Here is a 17622-nt window from a genome sequence, read left to right as displayed (position 1 = left end):
TACTCAAACAGCAGCAATAGATGAGCGATCGTCTCTGACTTTACATCTACAAGGTGGACCAACTAGGTAGGAGTGTCTAACAGAGTGGACAGTGAGTGGACACGGTATTTAAAAACTTCAGCAGCGCTGCTGTGTCTGATCCACTCATACCAGCACAACACACACTAACACACCACCAGCATGTCATTGTCACTGCAGTGCTGAGAATCATCCACCACCTAAATTATACCTGCTCTGTGGTGGTCCTGATCATTGAAGAACAGAGTAAAAGCAGGCTAAAAAAGTATGTAGAGAAACAGAGGGACTACAATCAGTGCTAAGTAAGTGGAGCTGATGAAATGGACAGTGAGTGTAGAAACAAGGAGGTGGTTTTAATGTCTCTGTGCCAAGTTTGGAAAACACAAAAAAAGCAAACAGTCACCAAATGGTGAAAGAAAATTGGTTTAAATGGTTAGATAATACTGGTAATACAAGAACCACCTAAAGAACTACCAAAAATTAGAAGCTTCTGAAACGTGTGTCACTGTCCACAGCCAAAACAGCTTAACAGTGTCCAAGATAAAGTTGCTATGTTAGAGCTTGTTGTAAATTGTGATTCAGCCTTTCTTGGCAGTTGTTACCATAGAAACAACCATAATATGTGACCATCTCACTATAAGCTTGTTGGCCAATCCATTTCAAAACTGTGGGCTTAAAAAAAAGAAAACCAGAAACCCAAATAGTCACTGAATGCGCAAAAAAATAGTTTGAATGGTAATACTATAATAATAGTAATACAAGAAAAATACATTTGAAGGCCGGAACACAAAATGTGTATATGTGCATACACAAACCAGGCATAACATTATGACCACTGACAGGTGAAGTGAATAACACTGATTATCTCTTCATCACAGCACCTGCTAGTGGGTGGGATATATTAGGCAGCAAGTGAACATTTTATCCTCAAAGTTCATGTGTTAGAAGCATGAAAGGATGTGAGTGAGCTTGACAAGGGCCAAATTGTGATGGCTAGACGACTGGGTCAGAGCATCTCCAAAACTGCAGCTCTTGTGGGGTGTTCCCAGTCTGCAGTGGTCAGTATCTATCAAAGGTGGTCCAAGGAAGGAACAGCGTTAAACCGGCGACAGGGTCATGGGTGGCCAAGGCTCATTGATGCACGTGGGGAGCGAAGGCTGACCCGTGTGGTCCGATCCAACAGACGAGCTACTGTAGCTCAAGTTGCTTAAGAAGTTAATGCTGGTTCTGATAGAAAGGTGTCAGAATACACAGTTAATCTCAGTTTGTTGCGTATGGGGCTGCATAGCCGCAGACCAGTCAGGGTGCCCATGCTGACCCCTGTCCACCGCCGAAAGCGCCAACAATGGGCACGCGAGCATCGGAACTGGACCACGGAGCAATGGAAGAAGGTGGCCTGGTCTGATGAATCATGTTTTCTTTTACATCACGTGGGTGTGCGTCGCTTACCTGGGGAACACATGGCACCAGGATGCACTATGGGAAGAAGGCAAGCCGGGGGAGGCTGTGTGATGCTTTGGGCAACATTCTGCTGGGAAACCTTGGGTTCTGCCGTCCATGTGGATGTTACTTTGACATGTACCACCTACCTAAGCATTGTTGCAGACCATTTACACTCTTTCATGGAAACGGTATTCCCTGATGGCTGTGGCCTCTTTCAGCAGGATAATGCGCCCTGCCGCAAAGCAAAAATGCTTTAGGAATGGTTTGAGGAGCACAACAACGAGTTTGAGGTGTTGACTTGGCCTCCAAATTCCCCAGATCTCAATCCAATCGAGCATCTGTGGGATCCATGGAGGCCCCACCTCACAATTTACAGGAGTTAAAGGATCTGCTGCTAACATCTTGGTGCCAGATACCACAGCACACCTTCAGGGGTCTAGTAGAGTAAATGCCTCGACGGGTCATGGCTGTTTTGGCAGCAAATGGGGGACCAACACAATATTAAGAAGGTGGTCATAATGTTATGTCTGATCGGTATATAAATATATATTATTTTTCTTCTTCAATAACTAAGTGTGTTGGCATGCAAACGCTATTGGCCTTGTGCTAATTTTATTTGCTATTCATTACATTAGTATGTAATTTGGGACTCAGCCAAAAAAGCAAAGTTGCTCTGGATATTTGAAGCCTGCCAAAGGTAATTAATGTACAGTGTATCACAAAAGTGAGTACACCCCTCACATTTCTGCAAATATTTTATTATATCTTTTCATGGGACAACACTATAGACATGAAACTTGGATATAACTTAGAGTAGTCAGTGTACAACTTGTATAGCAGTGTAGATTTACTGTCTTCTGAAAATAACTCAACACACAGCCATTAATGTCTAAATAGCTGGCAACATAAGTGAGTACACCCCACAGTGAACATGTCCAAATTGTGCCTAAAGTGTCAATATTTTGTGTGACCACCATTATTATCACTGCCTTAACCCTCCTGGGCATGGAATTCACCAGAGCTGCACAGGTTGCTACTGGAATCCTCTTCCACTCCTCCATGATGACATCACGGAGCTGGTGGATGTTAGACACCTTGAACTCCTGCACCTTCCACTTGAGGATGCGCCACAGGTGCTCAATTGGGTTTAGTCCATCACCTTTACCTTCAGCTTCCTCAGCAAGGCAGTTGTCATCTTGGAGGTTGTGTTTGGGGTCGTTATCCTGTTGGAAAACTGCTATGAGGCCCAGTTTTCGAAGGGAGGGGATCATGCTCTGTTTCAGAATGTCACAGTACATGTTGGAATTCATGTTTCCCTCAATGAACTGCAGCTCCCCAGTGCCAGCAACACTCATGCAGCCCAAGACCATGATGCTACCACCACCATGCTTGACTGTAGGCAAGATACAGTTGTCTTGGTACTTCTCACCAGGGCGCCGCCACACATGCTGGACACCATCTGAGCCAAACAAGTTTATCTTGGTCTCGTCAGACCACAGGGCATTCCAGTAATCCATGTTCTTGGACTGCTTGTCTTCAGCAAACTGTTTGCTGGCTTTCTTGTGCGTCAGCTTTCTTCTGGGATGACGACCATGCAGACCGAGTTGATGCAGTGTGCGGCGTATGGTCTGAGCACTGACAGGCTGACCTCCCACGTCTTCAACCTCTGCAGCAATGCTGGCAGCACTCATGTGTCTATTTTTTAAAGCCAACCTCTGGATATGACGCCGAACACGTGGACTCAACTTCTTTGGTCGACCCTGGCGAAGCCTGTTCCGAGTGGAACCTGTCCTGGAAAACCGCTGTATGACCTTGGCCACCATGCTGTAGCTCAGTTTCAGGGTGTTAGCAAACTTCTTATAGCCCAGGCCATCTTTGTGGAGAGCAACAATTCTATTTCTCACATCCTCAGAGAGTTCTTTGCCATGAGGTGCCATGTTGAATATCCAGTGGCCAGTATGAGAGAATTGTATCCAAAACACCAAATTTAACAGCCCTGCTCCCCATTTACACCTGGGACCTTGACACATGACACCAGGGAGGGACAACGACACATTTGGGCACAATTTGGACATGTTCACTGTGTGGTGTACTCACTTATGTTGCCAGCTATTTAGACATTAATGGCTGTGTGTTGAGTTATTTTCAGAAGACAGTAAATCTACACTGCTATACAAGCTGTACACTGACTACTCTAAGTTATATCCAAGTTTCATGTCTATAGTGTTGATCCATGAAAAGATATAATGAAATATTTGCAGAAATGTGAGGGGTGTACTCACTTTCGTGATACACTGTAAATGGGTTTAGACAAATTGTACTTATAGCAAATGAATCGCTAGGGAAAACACCTTGTGATTCTTTCCTAAGATGACTATTAGCAGCTAGCTAGTCAGCCCAGTGTCATAAGATGCTAAGAGCTTATGCATATTCATAAAGCTTCATATATACTGATATTATTGATGACTGATAATCATACGTTTAAACATCCTATCAAACTATGAAATGCAGCCCGTCAAGTTCTTCCACACCAAACTGGCTCATCCATGTCTTTATGGACCTTGCTTTGTGCACTGGTGCGCAGTCATGTTGGAACAAGAAGGGGCCATCCCCAAAGTGTTCCCACAAAGTTGGGAGCATGAAATTGTCCAAAATCTCTTGGTATGCTGAAGCATTAAGAGTTCCTTTCACTGTAAGTATAGGGGCTGAGCCCAAGTCCTGACAAACAAACCCCACACCATAATCCCCCTCCACCAAACTTTACACTTGGCACAATGCAGTCAGACAAGTACCGTTCTCCTGGCAACCGCCAAACCCAGACAGAGAAGCTTGATTCGTCACTCCAGAGAACATGTCTCCACTGCTCTAGAGTCCAGTGGCGGTGTGCTTCACACCACTGTATTCGACGCTTTGCATTGCGCTTGTTGATTTAAGGCTTGGATGCAGCTGCTCGGCCATGGAAACCCATTCCATGAAGCTCTCTACACACTGTTCTTGAGCTAATCTGAAGGCCACATGAAGTTTGGAGGTCTGTAGCGATTGACTCTGCAGAAAGTTGGCGACCTGTGCGCACTATGCGCCTCAGCATCCGCTGACCCCGTCCTGTCATTTTACGTGGCCTACCACTTCATGGCTGAGTTGCTGTTGTTCCCAATCGCTTCCACTTTGTTATAATACCACTGACAGTCGACTGTGGAATATTTAGTATAGAGTAAATTTCACTACTGGACTTGTTGCACAGGTAGCATCCTATCACGGTACCACGCTGGAATTCACAGAGCTCATGAGAGCGACCCATTCTTTCACAAATGTTTGTAGAAGCAGTCTGCATGCCTAGGTGCTTGGTTTTAACACCTGAATTTATTGATTTGGATGGGTGAGTGAATACTTTTAGCAATATAGTATATTTGGTTTGGCAAATTAACAGACACATCTTTTCTGGGTGTTTTTTTCCAGCTGTGGTCACCTGTACCATTGCCAGTGTCTGCAGCGGAAGGAACAGGGGGTTCTGGGTAAAGACCCAGGCACTACAGGCGACCGTGTTCACTCGTGGAGCTGTTACAAGTGCACGTCTAGTCAGGGAACTCGACCCGGAGACCGACTCATTGCTGAGGGAGGCCGAGCCAGATCCACCTCGCTTGCCCAGGTCTGATCTAACTTCTTTATTTAAATGTAAAGAATGATTATTCATCATGTTCCTCATCTTTATCTCTTTCTTTCTCTCTCTCACGCCCTGCAATATGATCCTAGTTTCCAAACAAAGAACCCCAAATCAGAAAAAGTTGGGACAGCATGGAAAATGCAAATAATCAATGAACACAGAGTTCCTTATATTTACTTTTACATTTATTTGATTGCAGACAGGATGAACCCGAGATATTTCATGTTTTGTCTGCTCAACTTTATTTCATTTATTAATAAACATCCATTCCTGCATTTCAGGCCTGCAACACATTCCAAAAAAAATTGGGACAGGAGCAATTTAGGGCTACTAATGAGGTGCAAAAACTAAACAATGATGTGATTCCAAACAGGTGATGTCAACAGGTGATTGTAATCATGGTTTGGTACAAAAGCAGCATCCAGGAAAGGCTGAGTCCTTGATAAGCAAAGTTGATCAGAGGATCTCCAGTTTGTCAACAAATGTGTGAGAACATGATTAAAATATTTAAAAACAATGTACCTCAAAGGAAGGTTGGAAGGGATTTGCATATTTCTCCCTCTACAGTGCGTAATATCATTAAACCATTCAAGGAATCAGGAGGAACTTCAGTGCGTAAAGGCCAAGGGCGCAAGCTTAAGCTGAACGCCTGTGATCTTCAATCCCTCAGACGGGACTGCATCAAGAACCACCACTCAACAATAGCTGATATAACCACATGGGTGAGGGATTACTTTGGCAAACCTTTGTCAAGCACTACAATACAGAGTTACATGCACAAATGCCACTTAAAACTTTACTGTGCAAAAAAGAAGCCTAATGTTAACCATGTCCAGAAGCGGCGTCGACTTCTCTGGGCTCGGAGGCATCTAGGATGGACCATCACACAGTGGAAACGTGTATTGTGGTCAGATGAATCAGCATTCCAGGTCTTTTTTGGAATAAATGGACACTGTGCTTCGGACCAAAGACGAAAAGGACCATCCAGACTGTTATCAGCAACAAGTCCAAAAGCCAGGGTCTGTCATGGTATGGGGGTGTGTCAGTGCCCTTGGCAAAGGTCATTAACACTTCTGTGATGGCAGCATTAATGCAGAAAAGTACATTGAGATCTTAGAGCAACATGTGCTGCCTTCAAGACGTCATCTTTTCCAGGGACGTACATGCATTTTTCAACAAGACAATGCAAAACCACATGCTGCACACATTACAAAGGCATGGCTGTGGAAGAAGAGGGAACGGATACTGGACTGATCTGTCTGCAGTCCTGACCTGTCCTCAATAGAGAATTTTGAAAGGAAAAATGCGACAGCGACGACCCCGTACTGTTGCACATCTTAAGACGCGTTTGCAGGAAGAATGAGACAGAATAAAAGCTGAAACACTAAATCACTTGGTCTCCTCGGTGCCAAAACGTCGTTTAAGTGTGGTGGAAAAGAATGTTTTACCGTCCTAACTTTTTTTGGAATGTGTTGCAGGCCTGAAATGCAGGAATGGATGTTTATTAATAAATGAAATGAAGTTGAGCAGATAAAACATGAAATATTTCAGGTTCATCCTGTCTGCAATGAAATAAAAGTCAAAGTAAATGTAAGAAACTCTGTTTTAATTATTTGCATTTTCCATACTGTCCCAACTTTTTCTGATTTGGGGTTGTAGTTGTTGAGTAATTAGTCTGACAGACAAAGCAAATACTAAATAGCTTCATATTGACTGCACAGTGCACCGTCTGTTGTATTAAACCTGTTATTTTATATGTAGGGCAAAAAAGATGTTGATGGCAATTTGTGGTTCTGACTTTCTTGACCGTTGTTACCATAGAAACAACCATAAAATTGCAATGTAATAGCCAAACCGGGTTTCAAAGACGGCTTGTCTATACTATATGGCTTATAAGCTATGGACTATAAGCTTGTTGGATATCCTATTCTAAAACTTGTGGGAGTATGCTTGTGGGAGGTTAAATCACATTTGTGTGGTTAGACCATGATGCATGACTAAAAACCCTGGCTCGACACAAAGGCATGAGAGAAAACCCTGGCTTGCAATCAAAGGTGTCTAATGGGGTTGAGGTCAGGGCTCTGAGGAGGCTACTGAATGTCCTCCACACTCAACAATGTCTTTATGGACCTCGCACAGTCATACTGGAACAGTAAATTCTGTATGTGTTTTATAGAATTATGTTTCCTATGTGTTTATATTGAGCTAATAGGCATGGATGTGTCAAACACCTGAACTCAATAGTAGTGTCTACATACTTTTGGTCATAAAGTGGACCTAACAGCTCTATAAACTCATGAACACAGTACAGAGTAACATATGGAACCTTTTCTCCGGATTTTCTCTGATCTGTCAGGGCTGCTGTGTGTCAGAGTACTTACCTATTATTGCTTATTTGTGTTTCAGACCAAGGTGACGTCTGTCCATCGAGGAAGCGCTGCTGAGGCTCATGGGAGAAAGGTAAGGATAAATGTAATGCTATATACACCGATCAACCATAACATTAAAACCACCTCCTTGTTTCTACACACTGTCTATTTTATCAGCTCCACTTACCATATAGAAGCACTTTGTAGCTCTACAATTACTGACTGTAGTCCATCTGTTTCTATGCATGCTTTGTTAGCCCCCCTTCATGCTGTTCTTCAATGGTCAGGACCCCCACAAGACCACTACAGAGCAGGTATTACTTGGGTGGTGGATCATTCTCAGCACTGCAGTGACACTGACATGGTGGTGGTGTGCTAGTGTGTGTTGTGCTGGTATGAGTGGATCAGACACGGCAGCGCTGCTGGAGTTTTTAAATACTGTGTCCACTCACTGTCAACTATTACATTTACATTTTCAGCATTTAGCAGACGCTTTTATCCAAAGCGACTTACAGTACTGTGACAGTATATTGTCTAAGCAATTGAAGGTTAAGGGCCTTGCTCAAGGGCCCAACAGTGGCGACCTGGCAGTGGTGGGGCTTGAACCAGCAAACCTTTGGATTACTAGTCCAGTACCTTAACTGCTAGGCCACACCTGTCCCTTTTAGACACTCCTACCTAGTTGGTTCACCTTGTAGATTTAAATTGCTGCTGCTTGAGTTGGTCATCTTCTAGAACTTCATCAGTGGTCACAGGACGCTGCCTACGGGGCGCTGTTGGCTGGATATATTCATGGTTGGTGGACTATTCTCAGTCCAGCAGTGACAGTGAGGTGTTTAAAAACGTAAAAACATTAGCATTGCTGTGTCTTATCCACTCATACCAGCACAACACACACTAACACACCACCACCATGTCAGTGTCACTGCAGTACTGAGAATGATCCACCACCTAAATAATACCTGCTCTGTAGTGGTCCTGGGAGAGTCCTGACCATTGAAGTACAGCATGAAAAGGGGCTAACAAAGCATGCAGAGAAACAGATGGACTACAGTCAGTAATTGTAGAACTACAAAGTGCTTCTATATGGTAAGTGGAGCTGATAAAATGGACAATGTGTGTAGAAACAAGGAGGTGGTTTTAATGTTATGGCTGATCGGTGTATAGCAACAATATGTTGATGTTAATCATACAATATGTTCATACTATACTAGCTTTATATTAAACTAGCGGTTACCACATGACCGTTGCAGTCCATTTCATAGTCACAGTACAAATCAAATTTACTCTGGCCGTGAGGGTAAATTCACCTCATGTGAACATAGCATAAGATTTTCCTCCATTCCTCCATTTTTTCTTGTACCGCTTTTTGCTGGAACTCAGAGAAATGGGCGCCGCGGGCCGTGCTTTCACTGGTGCGCTTTATAGCCAGAGTTGATTCTTCTGTAGAAGCAGCCATGTGTGAAACAGAGTCGGCCTCTCCGCTGGACTCAAACTCTAAAGCATTAGCCTGGTTATGATGGCTTTAACCCGATCAGCTCTCACTCTGTCTCTTCGTCTCTGTCCATTTTTTACTGTATGTGACATGAAGCGCAGGATGACAGTCAGCCTTCCTTTAGATCTGCCGCCGTTTCATTTTCTTTTGCTTCCCTGTCTTGCTGGTTTTCTCTCAGACTTTTCTTATGTTTTTAGTGGATCTGCTGTTGTTTTAGGCCATAAGTTAGATGTACTAGCTTCTATGACTATGTTACAGAGTAAAATATACAACCTATTATTATTATTATTGTTGTTGTTGTAGTGTAGTTGCTAGACTGGATTGCCTGCAGTCCAGACCTGCATAATTTTTTATTGTTGTTGTTGCTGCTGTTATTTTTAAATGTACATGATTATCCCAATGCCAAGTAAATTATGCTAAAACAGCATAATTGTATAATTAGAAAGTGTGGGTGCTAGACTGGCTTATCTGCAGTCCAGACATTCTCCAATTTATGATGATGTTGTTGTTTTTAAGTGTATATGCTTATGCCAATGCCAAGTAAATTATGCTAAAACAGCATCATTGTATGATTAGAAAGTGTGGGTGCTGGACTGGCTTGCCTGCAGTCCAGACATTCTCCAATTTATGATGTTGTTGTTGTTTTTAAGTGTACATGCTTATGCCAATGCCAAGTCAGTTATGCTAAAACAGCATAATTGTATAATTAGAAAGTGTAGGTACTAGACTGACTTGCCTGCAGTCCAGACCATTCTTTTATTTATGATGTTGTTATTTTTAAATCTACATGCTTATATCAGTGTCAAGTCAGTGTTAAAACAGCATAAATGTGTAATTAGAAAGTGTGGGTGCTACACTGGCTTGCCTGCAGTCCTGACCGTTCTCTAATTTATGATGTTGTTGTAAATGTACTCTACATGATTATGCGAGTGTAAGTGCTAGACTGGCTTGCCTGCAGTCCAGACGTTCTACAATTTATGATGATGATGTTATTTTTAAGTGTACATGCTTATGCCAATGCCAAGTCAATTATGCTAAAACAGCATCATTGTATGATTAGAAACTGTGGGTGCTAGACTGGCTTGCCTGCAGTCCTGACCGTTCTTTAATTTATGTTGTTGTTATTTTTAAATGTACATGCTTTTGTTGATGCCAAGTCAGTGTTTAAACAGCATAATTTTATTAGAAATTAGAAAGTTTGGGTGCTAGACTGGCTTGCCTGTAGTCCAGATCATTATCTAATTCATGTTGTTGTAATTTTAAATGTATATGCTTATATCAATCCAATGTCAGTGTTAAAATAGCATAATTGTATTAGAAATTAGAAAGTGTTGGTGCTAGACTGGCTTGCCTGCAGTCCAGACCATTTTCCAATTTTTGCAAGTGTTGTTAATTTTCACTGTACATGCATAAGCGAGTTTAAGCTAATTTAATTATGCTAAAACAGCATAATTGTATAGTTAGAAGGTGTGGGTGCTAGACTGGCTTGCCAGCAGTCCAAGACATTTTCCAGTGTACACACATAACAGGTTCGGGTCCTTTCTGTGTGGAGTTTGCATGTTCTCCATGTGTCCATATGGGCTTCCTCCGGGTGCTTCGGTTTCTTCCCACAAGTCCAGAGACCTGCTGTCAGGTTTACTGGAGCGAGTAAAAATTGTCCTATGTGTGTGTGAATGTTTTTGTGTGTGTGTGTGTGTGTCTGTATGTCCTGTGCTGGACTGGCAACCTGTCCAAGGTGTTTCCTGCCTTTCATCTAATAAATCTGACCCACTATGACCCTAATCAAGTCATGGTAAACAGACAATGAATAAATACATTAATGTTTTTGCCACATCCATTTCTAACAGATATATTAAAAATGATATAAGGTAAAATATTTAACCTTGTAACAACAGTTTGGGGAATTCTCTGACATCTTTCAGCAGGATTATGCCCCTGAGCACAATGCAAGCTCTATAAAGACATGGTTCGACTAGTTTTGTGCAAAGGAGCTCCACTTGCCTGTACAAACACCTGGTCTCTCATCCCAACTCAACACATTTAGGATGAATTAAACTTGGATCGTGAGCCAGGCCTTCTCTTTTAACTTTACTGGGCACAAATTCCCATAGACACACTTCAAGGTCTTGTAAAAAGGCTTCCTAGAAGAATGGATGAGATTAAAGCTACAGAGAAAAGAGGGAGCGGATTCCAAGAAGCTAATAGTCAGGCGTCCGAATACTTTTGTTAACATAGTGTTTTGGGATTTTATAATTTTTATAATATAATTTTTTTCCCACCAATTTTCTCCCCTAATCTAGTTGTGTCCAATTACCCTGAATGCATCCTCTATACTGATTTGACCCTTCACCTCTGACTTCGGCACGTACAGTCAGTACAGACTGCATTTTTCACCCGCACGAGTCGAGTTCGTACACCGACGGGCACTGTGTACGGAGGGCCACACCCCCATCAGCATTATTCCTCAGTCCTGTGCAGGCGCCATCAGTCAGCCAGCAGGGGCCGCAGTCGCACCAGTTATGAGGACGTATGATCCGACTTTTTACCCCTAACCCTGCAAACAACAGCCAATCGTTGTTCATGCAGCCGCCCAGCCCAGTCGGAAGGCAGAGCTGAGATACGATACGATGTATTCGAAACCCCAACTCTGGTGCGCTAGCGTACTTTAGCGCTGCGCCACCTGAGCGGCGTACATAGTGTTTTTTTTATTATTTCCACCAGCATCTTTTTTTTTTTTCATTGTTATTTTTTACCTTTTTATTTTAAATTCATTGCATGTCTGCCAAGTATGACGTGACCCGTCTGATGATGTTTTCTTCCATCTCTACAGCTATGTTTTTTCTTCCCATCCTCCAGTTCTCACCATGGCTTTTTTTTCACTCTTCCTCTCTTCACTCATTACCAGCATGCAGAAGTGCCGATGATTAACGACTATAATTAGACCGCAGTTTTTAGTAGTCGTGTACACCAGAAAGAACTCATCAGAGAACACGCATTACCGCAGGAGCGCCGGATAGAACCCTGATGTTTTTTTATTTCACCGCCCACAGCATCTCGGATCGTCGCTCCGCTCCGCCGTGCTGACCCCCCGTCCGTTTCAGAATCTCACAAATCGGTCCTGACATACAGCATCCACCCACTGAAAGCAGCCTTCGGCACGGCACTTCAGTTTAGTGGAGCGGTTTACTCTATAGCACGACTCTATAGTAGGGTTCAAAGGTCGCTGTGGGTACGAGACCCAACCTGGCTAGCACAGACACTGTATTGCAGTATTAACAGCCTGTATTTATCAATGCCTATTAGGGTGAAATTAAAGATCAAGGACAGCTTTGGTATTCATCGCTTTCATCGCTGGCACATCTGGAGGATCACATCTGGTTGAAGTGTGTTGGTTCAGTAACCTGAGAAATCGTGTCGTCGGGATGAAAGTATTGTTGGTATAATGACTCGGTGGGTAGCACCGTCGCCTCACAGCAAGAAGGTCCTGGGTTTGTTTTCAAGGTGGAGTGATCAGGGTCATTTCTGTGTGGAGTTTGCATGTTCTCCCCGTGTCTGCAGGGGTTTCCTCCCACAGTCCAAAGACCTGCAAGTAAGATGAATTGGAGATACAAAATTGGGGTGGGGGGGGGTGGTCTTTTATCCTGTTTAAGGACTTTGGTTAGTAGCCAGAGGCACTTGTATAGAAGTGAAGGAACATGGGCATCAGAATCGCTTTATTTGGCAAGTTCAACCCCAAATCAGAAAGAGTTGGGACAGTATTGAAAATGCAGATAAAATAAAAATGCAGTGTTTCTTACATTTACTTTGATTGCAGACAGTTTGAATCTAAGATATTTTAAAAAAGTTGGGATGGGGGCAATTTAGAGCTAGTAATGAGGTGAAAAAACTAAATAATGATGTGATTCCAAACAGGTGATTGTAATCATGGTTTGGTACAAAAGCAGCATCCAGGAAAGGCTATGATGAGCAAAGATGATCAGAGGATCTCCAGTTTGTCAAGAAATGTGTGAGAAAATGATTGAAATGTTTAAAACAATGTACCTCAAAGAAAGATTGAAAGGGATTTGCATATTTCTCCCTCTACAGTGCGTAATATCATTAATCCGTTCAAGGAATCAGGAGGAATTTCAGTGCGTAAAGGCCAAGGGCGCAAGCATCTTAAGTTGTGTTTGCAGAAAGAATGGGAGCCCTTTTCCTTACCAGTGATACCTTGCCCCAAAATGCCCCTTTTATTCTTCTATTTATTTCTTTTTCACCCCATCTAGTCATGTCCAGTTATATAGCCTGTCTCTCTCTTTTCTCTCAGAAAGCGTTGTCTGCCATGGGCAGGGTCTCGGAGTGCGGTATCACGTGCAGAGAGCAACTCACTGCCATCCGGTATCAGCTACAAATAATTTCTATCAGCTAATTTCTGTCTCGAGTCACCTGTATCAGTCAATCTATCTTATTCTCTAGTCTTCTACAAGTCCTTCTACATCATCACATGCTTAAAATAGTAACCTGTGGGACATAATGTGGTTCAGTAGCCTCTTCTCTGTTCATGCAGACTATCTTCCCCTTAATTAACATTTAACCCCCCAAAGCACAGCATGCTTACTCTAACGAGGCTCCACGCGGCTTCACCAGCAAGGTGTCTGAAATGTCAGACGTACCACCTTGGTCTTTAAATGAATTAATTACACTGGTTATATACACCTCACCCCCATTACACACACTTTTACATGTAAGGTCAGACGAAATGATATTAAAGTGTGGCTGGACTAATACAGATTATTTATTGTATAAGAAATCATTTCAAATGTTATTTGGATGTGAAGTGACTGCTGAACTGCTTTTTACATAATACCAATATACACTATATTGGCAAAAGTATTCACTCACCCATCAAAATCATGAATCAATGAATTCAGGTGTTCCAATCACTTCCATGGCCACAGGTGTATAAAACCAAGCACCTAGGCATGCAGACTGCTTCTACAAACATTTGTGAAAGAATGGGTCGCTCTCAGGAGCTCAGTGAATTCCAGTGTGGTACCGTGATGCCACCTGTGCAACAAGTCCAGTCGTGAAATTTCCTCGCTACCAAATATTCCACAGTCAACTGTCAGTGGTATTATAAAAAAGTGGAAGCGACTGGGAACAACAGCGACTCAGCCACGAAGTGGTAGCCACGTAAAATGACAGAGCGGGGTCAGCGGATGCTGAGGTACATAGTGCTCAGAGGTCGCTGACATTCTGACCCCCAAACTTCATGTGTCCTTCAGATTAGCTCAAGAACAGAGAGAACAGAGAGAGAGCTTCATGGAATTGGTTTCCATGGCCGAGCAGCTGCATCCAAGCGTTACATCACCAAGCACAAGTTATGGTGTGGGGTTGTTTTTCAGGCTCGGTTCCTTAGTTCCAGTGAAAGGAACTCTTAATGCTTCAGCATACCAAGAGATTTTGGACAATTTCTTGCTCCCAACTTTGTGGGAACAGTTTGGGGATGGCCCCTTCCTGTTCCAACATGACTGCGCACCAGTGCACAAAGCAAGCTCCATAAAGACATGGATGAGCGAGTTTGGTGTGGAAGAACTTGACTGTCCTGCACAGAGTCCTGACTTCAACCCGAAAGAACACCTTTGGGATGAATTAGAGCAGAGACTGTGAGCCAGGCCTTCTCGTCCAGCATCAGTGTCTGACCTCACAAATGCGCTTCTGGAAGAATGGTCAAAAATTCCCATAAACACACTCCTAAACCTTGTGGAAAGCCTTCCCAGAAGAGTTAAAGCTGTTATAGCTGCACAGGGTGGGCCGACATGATATTAAACACTATGGATTAAGAATGGGACGTCACTCAAGTGCATATGCGTGTGAAGGCAGATGAGCGAATACTTTTGGCAATATAGTGTAGCATAGTAAGGTGCACTTGTTAGTGCACTCCCAGTGCAGGTCACAAGCCTGGATAAACTAAGGAAGGTTGCGTCACGAAGAGCATCTGGTGTAAACAATCTGTGCAGACCAGAATGATTAGCTGTGCCGATTCCTAAATATGGGAGCAGTTCTATACAGACATGATTGGTCATGTTTAAGGAGGGTGGCGGCCCAGCGATGGATTGGCATCATGTCGGGGTTGTGTTAGTGTATTGCGCCCTAGGATTCTGAGAAGCCGGAACCACCACAACCCTGGTCAGGATAAAAATAATAAAAAGATGGAAATAAATTTTTTTTTAATGTATTTATTTATTTATCTTATTTATTTGTAGTTTTTTTTTTTTGGCGGGGTGGGGGGTGTATTGGCATCATGTCGGGGTTGTGTTAGTATATTGCGCCCTAGGATTCTGAGAAGCCAGACCCACCACAACCCTGGTCAGGATAAAAATGGTAAAAAGATGGAAATTCAATTATTTTCTATTTATTTATTTATTTATTTATTTATTTTTTCATTACAAACTTGTGCTCTTGAGAAGGTAAATTCCTTCTAGAATTTGTAGCCGTTTCCTCAAACTCATGTCCACATAAATTTGGCTATAAAGTGCCGCTGTTAAAATGAAACCTGCAGTTTAAAAGCACCTTATAAATCTTACAGGCGATGCGAAACCACCTTGACATTTTTACAGTCCCTGGAGGTTCCTCGAATTATACATCCCGTTCTGACTTCAAGTTCTTAAAGAAACAGTTCACAAAAATGCTAATGTAGCTAATAATGACAAAAAACCCTACAAAAGCTAGTCGGAGCGTGTTGGCTTCACACAGATGAGGTCCATTTAATTGGTCCCTCTGGTTTTCATTCGTTGCTGACGGTGTCCGTCTCCTCCGTTCCTCCAGAAGCGAGGGAACGCAGGACTTCTAGATGCCACTGGCTCTTTTCTCACTGGCTTCCAGACGTTCCTGTAATTAGAGGGCAGCTGGGACTGTAAATCTGATTCAGCTTTTGATCTGAGCAGATGTCAGCCGGTGAAGTGATGCCGCTAATTTAGTGGCTGTGTCGTCTGTTTGATGGCGTGAGCCGCCTGCATTCTGCCTCTATCACGCTCTGTTTCGGCTGCAATGTGGGAAATCAGGGCTGTAATGTGCTCTATTATCAGCTAAATTGTGAGCATGCAACACCTGGATTTCACATCAGGACCTCGTGTGTTGGGTGATTATAAGCCAGTGATTTCCTGCTTGCATGGACTAGCAATCAGAAGATTGTTGGTTCAAGCCCCACTATGATGGTGGAAAAATAAGGTTGGATGATAAATGTAAACAAAGATTACAGTTGACTGGATTGGAGAATTTATTGGCAAGATCATGCTTGCTTACAGCAGTGGAATAGCTGAAGGACAAGGAACAGAACTGTGGGCCTCCCCTTATACTGCTCTAGCGGCGACATGGTGCCTTAGTGAGTAGCACTGTCACCTCACAGCAAGAAGGTCCAGAGTTCGATCCCCAGGTGGGGTGGCCTGGGTCCTTTCTGTGTGGAGTTTGCATGTTTTAAATAAATACTGCTGTTGTCACATCACGTTGGGTGTTGGACTTTGGAATCTCCATTCCGTGTCAACTGTTGTTTCTTATCTGCTAACAACATTTTACAACATCTTAACGACAGACATGTTGCTTATCTCCCAGCCTCACCTCTAGCACAATTTAACTAAGCAAGCTTAAGCTGAACGCCCGTGATCTTCGATCCCTCAGGCGGCACTGCATCAAGAACCGCCACTCAACAATAGCTGATATAACCACATGGGTGAGGGATTACTTTGGCAAACCTTTGTCAAGCACTACAATACAGAGTTACATTCACAAATGCCACTTAAAACTTTACTGTGCAAAAAAGAAGCCATATGTTAACCATGTCCAGAAGCGGCGTCGACTTCTCTGGGCACTGAGGTATCTAGGATGGACCATCACACAGTGGAAATGTGTATTGTGGTCAGATGAATAAGCATTCCAGGTCTTTTTTGGAAAAAATGGACGCTGTGTGCTCCGGATCAAAGAAGAAAAGGACCATCCAGACTGTTATCAGCAACAAGTCCAAAAGCCAGGGTCTGTCATGGTATGGGGCTGTGTCAGTGCCCTTGGCAAAGGTCATTTACACTTCTGTGATAGCAGCATTAATGCAGAAAAGTACATTGAGATCTTAGAGCAACATGTGCTGCCTTCAAGACGTCATCTTTTCCAGGGACGTCCATGCATTTTTCAACAAGACAATGCAAAACCACATGCTGCACACATTACAAAGGCATGACTGTGGAAGAAGAGGGTACGGGTACTGGACTGGCCTGCCTGCAGTCCTGACCTGTCCTCAATAGAGAATGTGTGGAGAATTTTGAAACGACGACCCCGTACTGTTGCACATCTTAAGACGAAGTGTGGTGAAAAGGAATGGCAACATTACAAACATTACTGTTCCAACTTTTTTTGGAATGTGTTGCAGGCCTGAAATGCAGGAATGGATGTTTATTAATAAATGAAATGAAGTTGAGCAGATAAAACATGAAATATCTCGGCAGCAGAGGGATGATAATGCAGAATTAAAAATGGATTGAATAAAAATGCAAAAAGAGGGAAAATAAAATGTAGAAATATTTATGCAGGTCTGTGCTTTGCTAAGTATATATTTATAACGAATATGCTTTGCAGAATTAGCCTGCTCTTTGGCACGCTGACATCGC

At 43.0% G+C, this 17622-nt stretch overlaps 1 protein-coding gene across 2 annotated transcripts in view; it reads left to right on the top strand.

The window, feature by feature from the left end:
• The window catches only part of vps8 (VPS8 subunit of CORVET complex), a 186825-nt gene that overhangs the window by 150150 nt on the left and 19053 nt on the right, over positions 1–17622 (top strand). For both annotated transcript variants that reach the window (XM_063010938.1, XM_063010937.1), the window contains exons 42-43: positions 4918–5107; positions 7529–7582. In XM_063010938.1, coding sequence (XP_062867008.1) covers positions 4918–5107; positions 7529–7582 — 244 coding nt within the window. The remainder of the gene's footprint in view (positions 1–4917; positions 5108–7528; positions 7583–17622) is intronic.

This window comes from Trichomycterus rosablanca, chromosome 15, assembly GCF_030014385.1.
Source record: "Trichomycterus rosablanca isolate fTriRos1 chromosome 15, fTriRos1.hap1, whole genome shotgun sequence".
NCBI classification, from domain to species: Eukaryota; Metazoa; Chordata; class Actinopteri; order Siluriformes; family Trichomycteridae; genus Trichomycterus; species Trichomycterus rosablanca.
The sequence above is the reverse complement of the archived record's forward strand: the minus strand, read 5'-3'. Positions and strand labels throughout refer to the sequence as shown.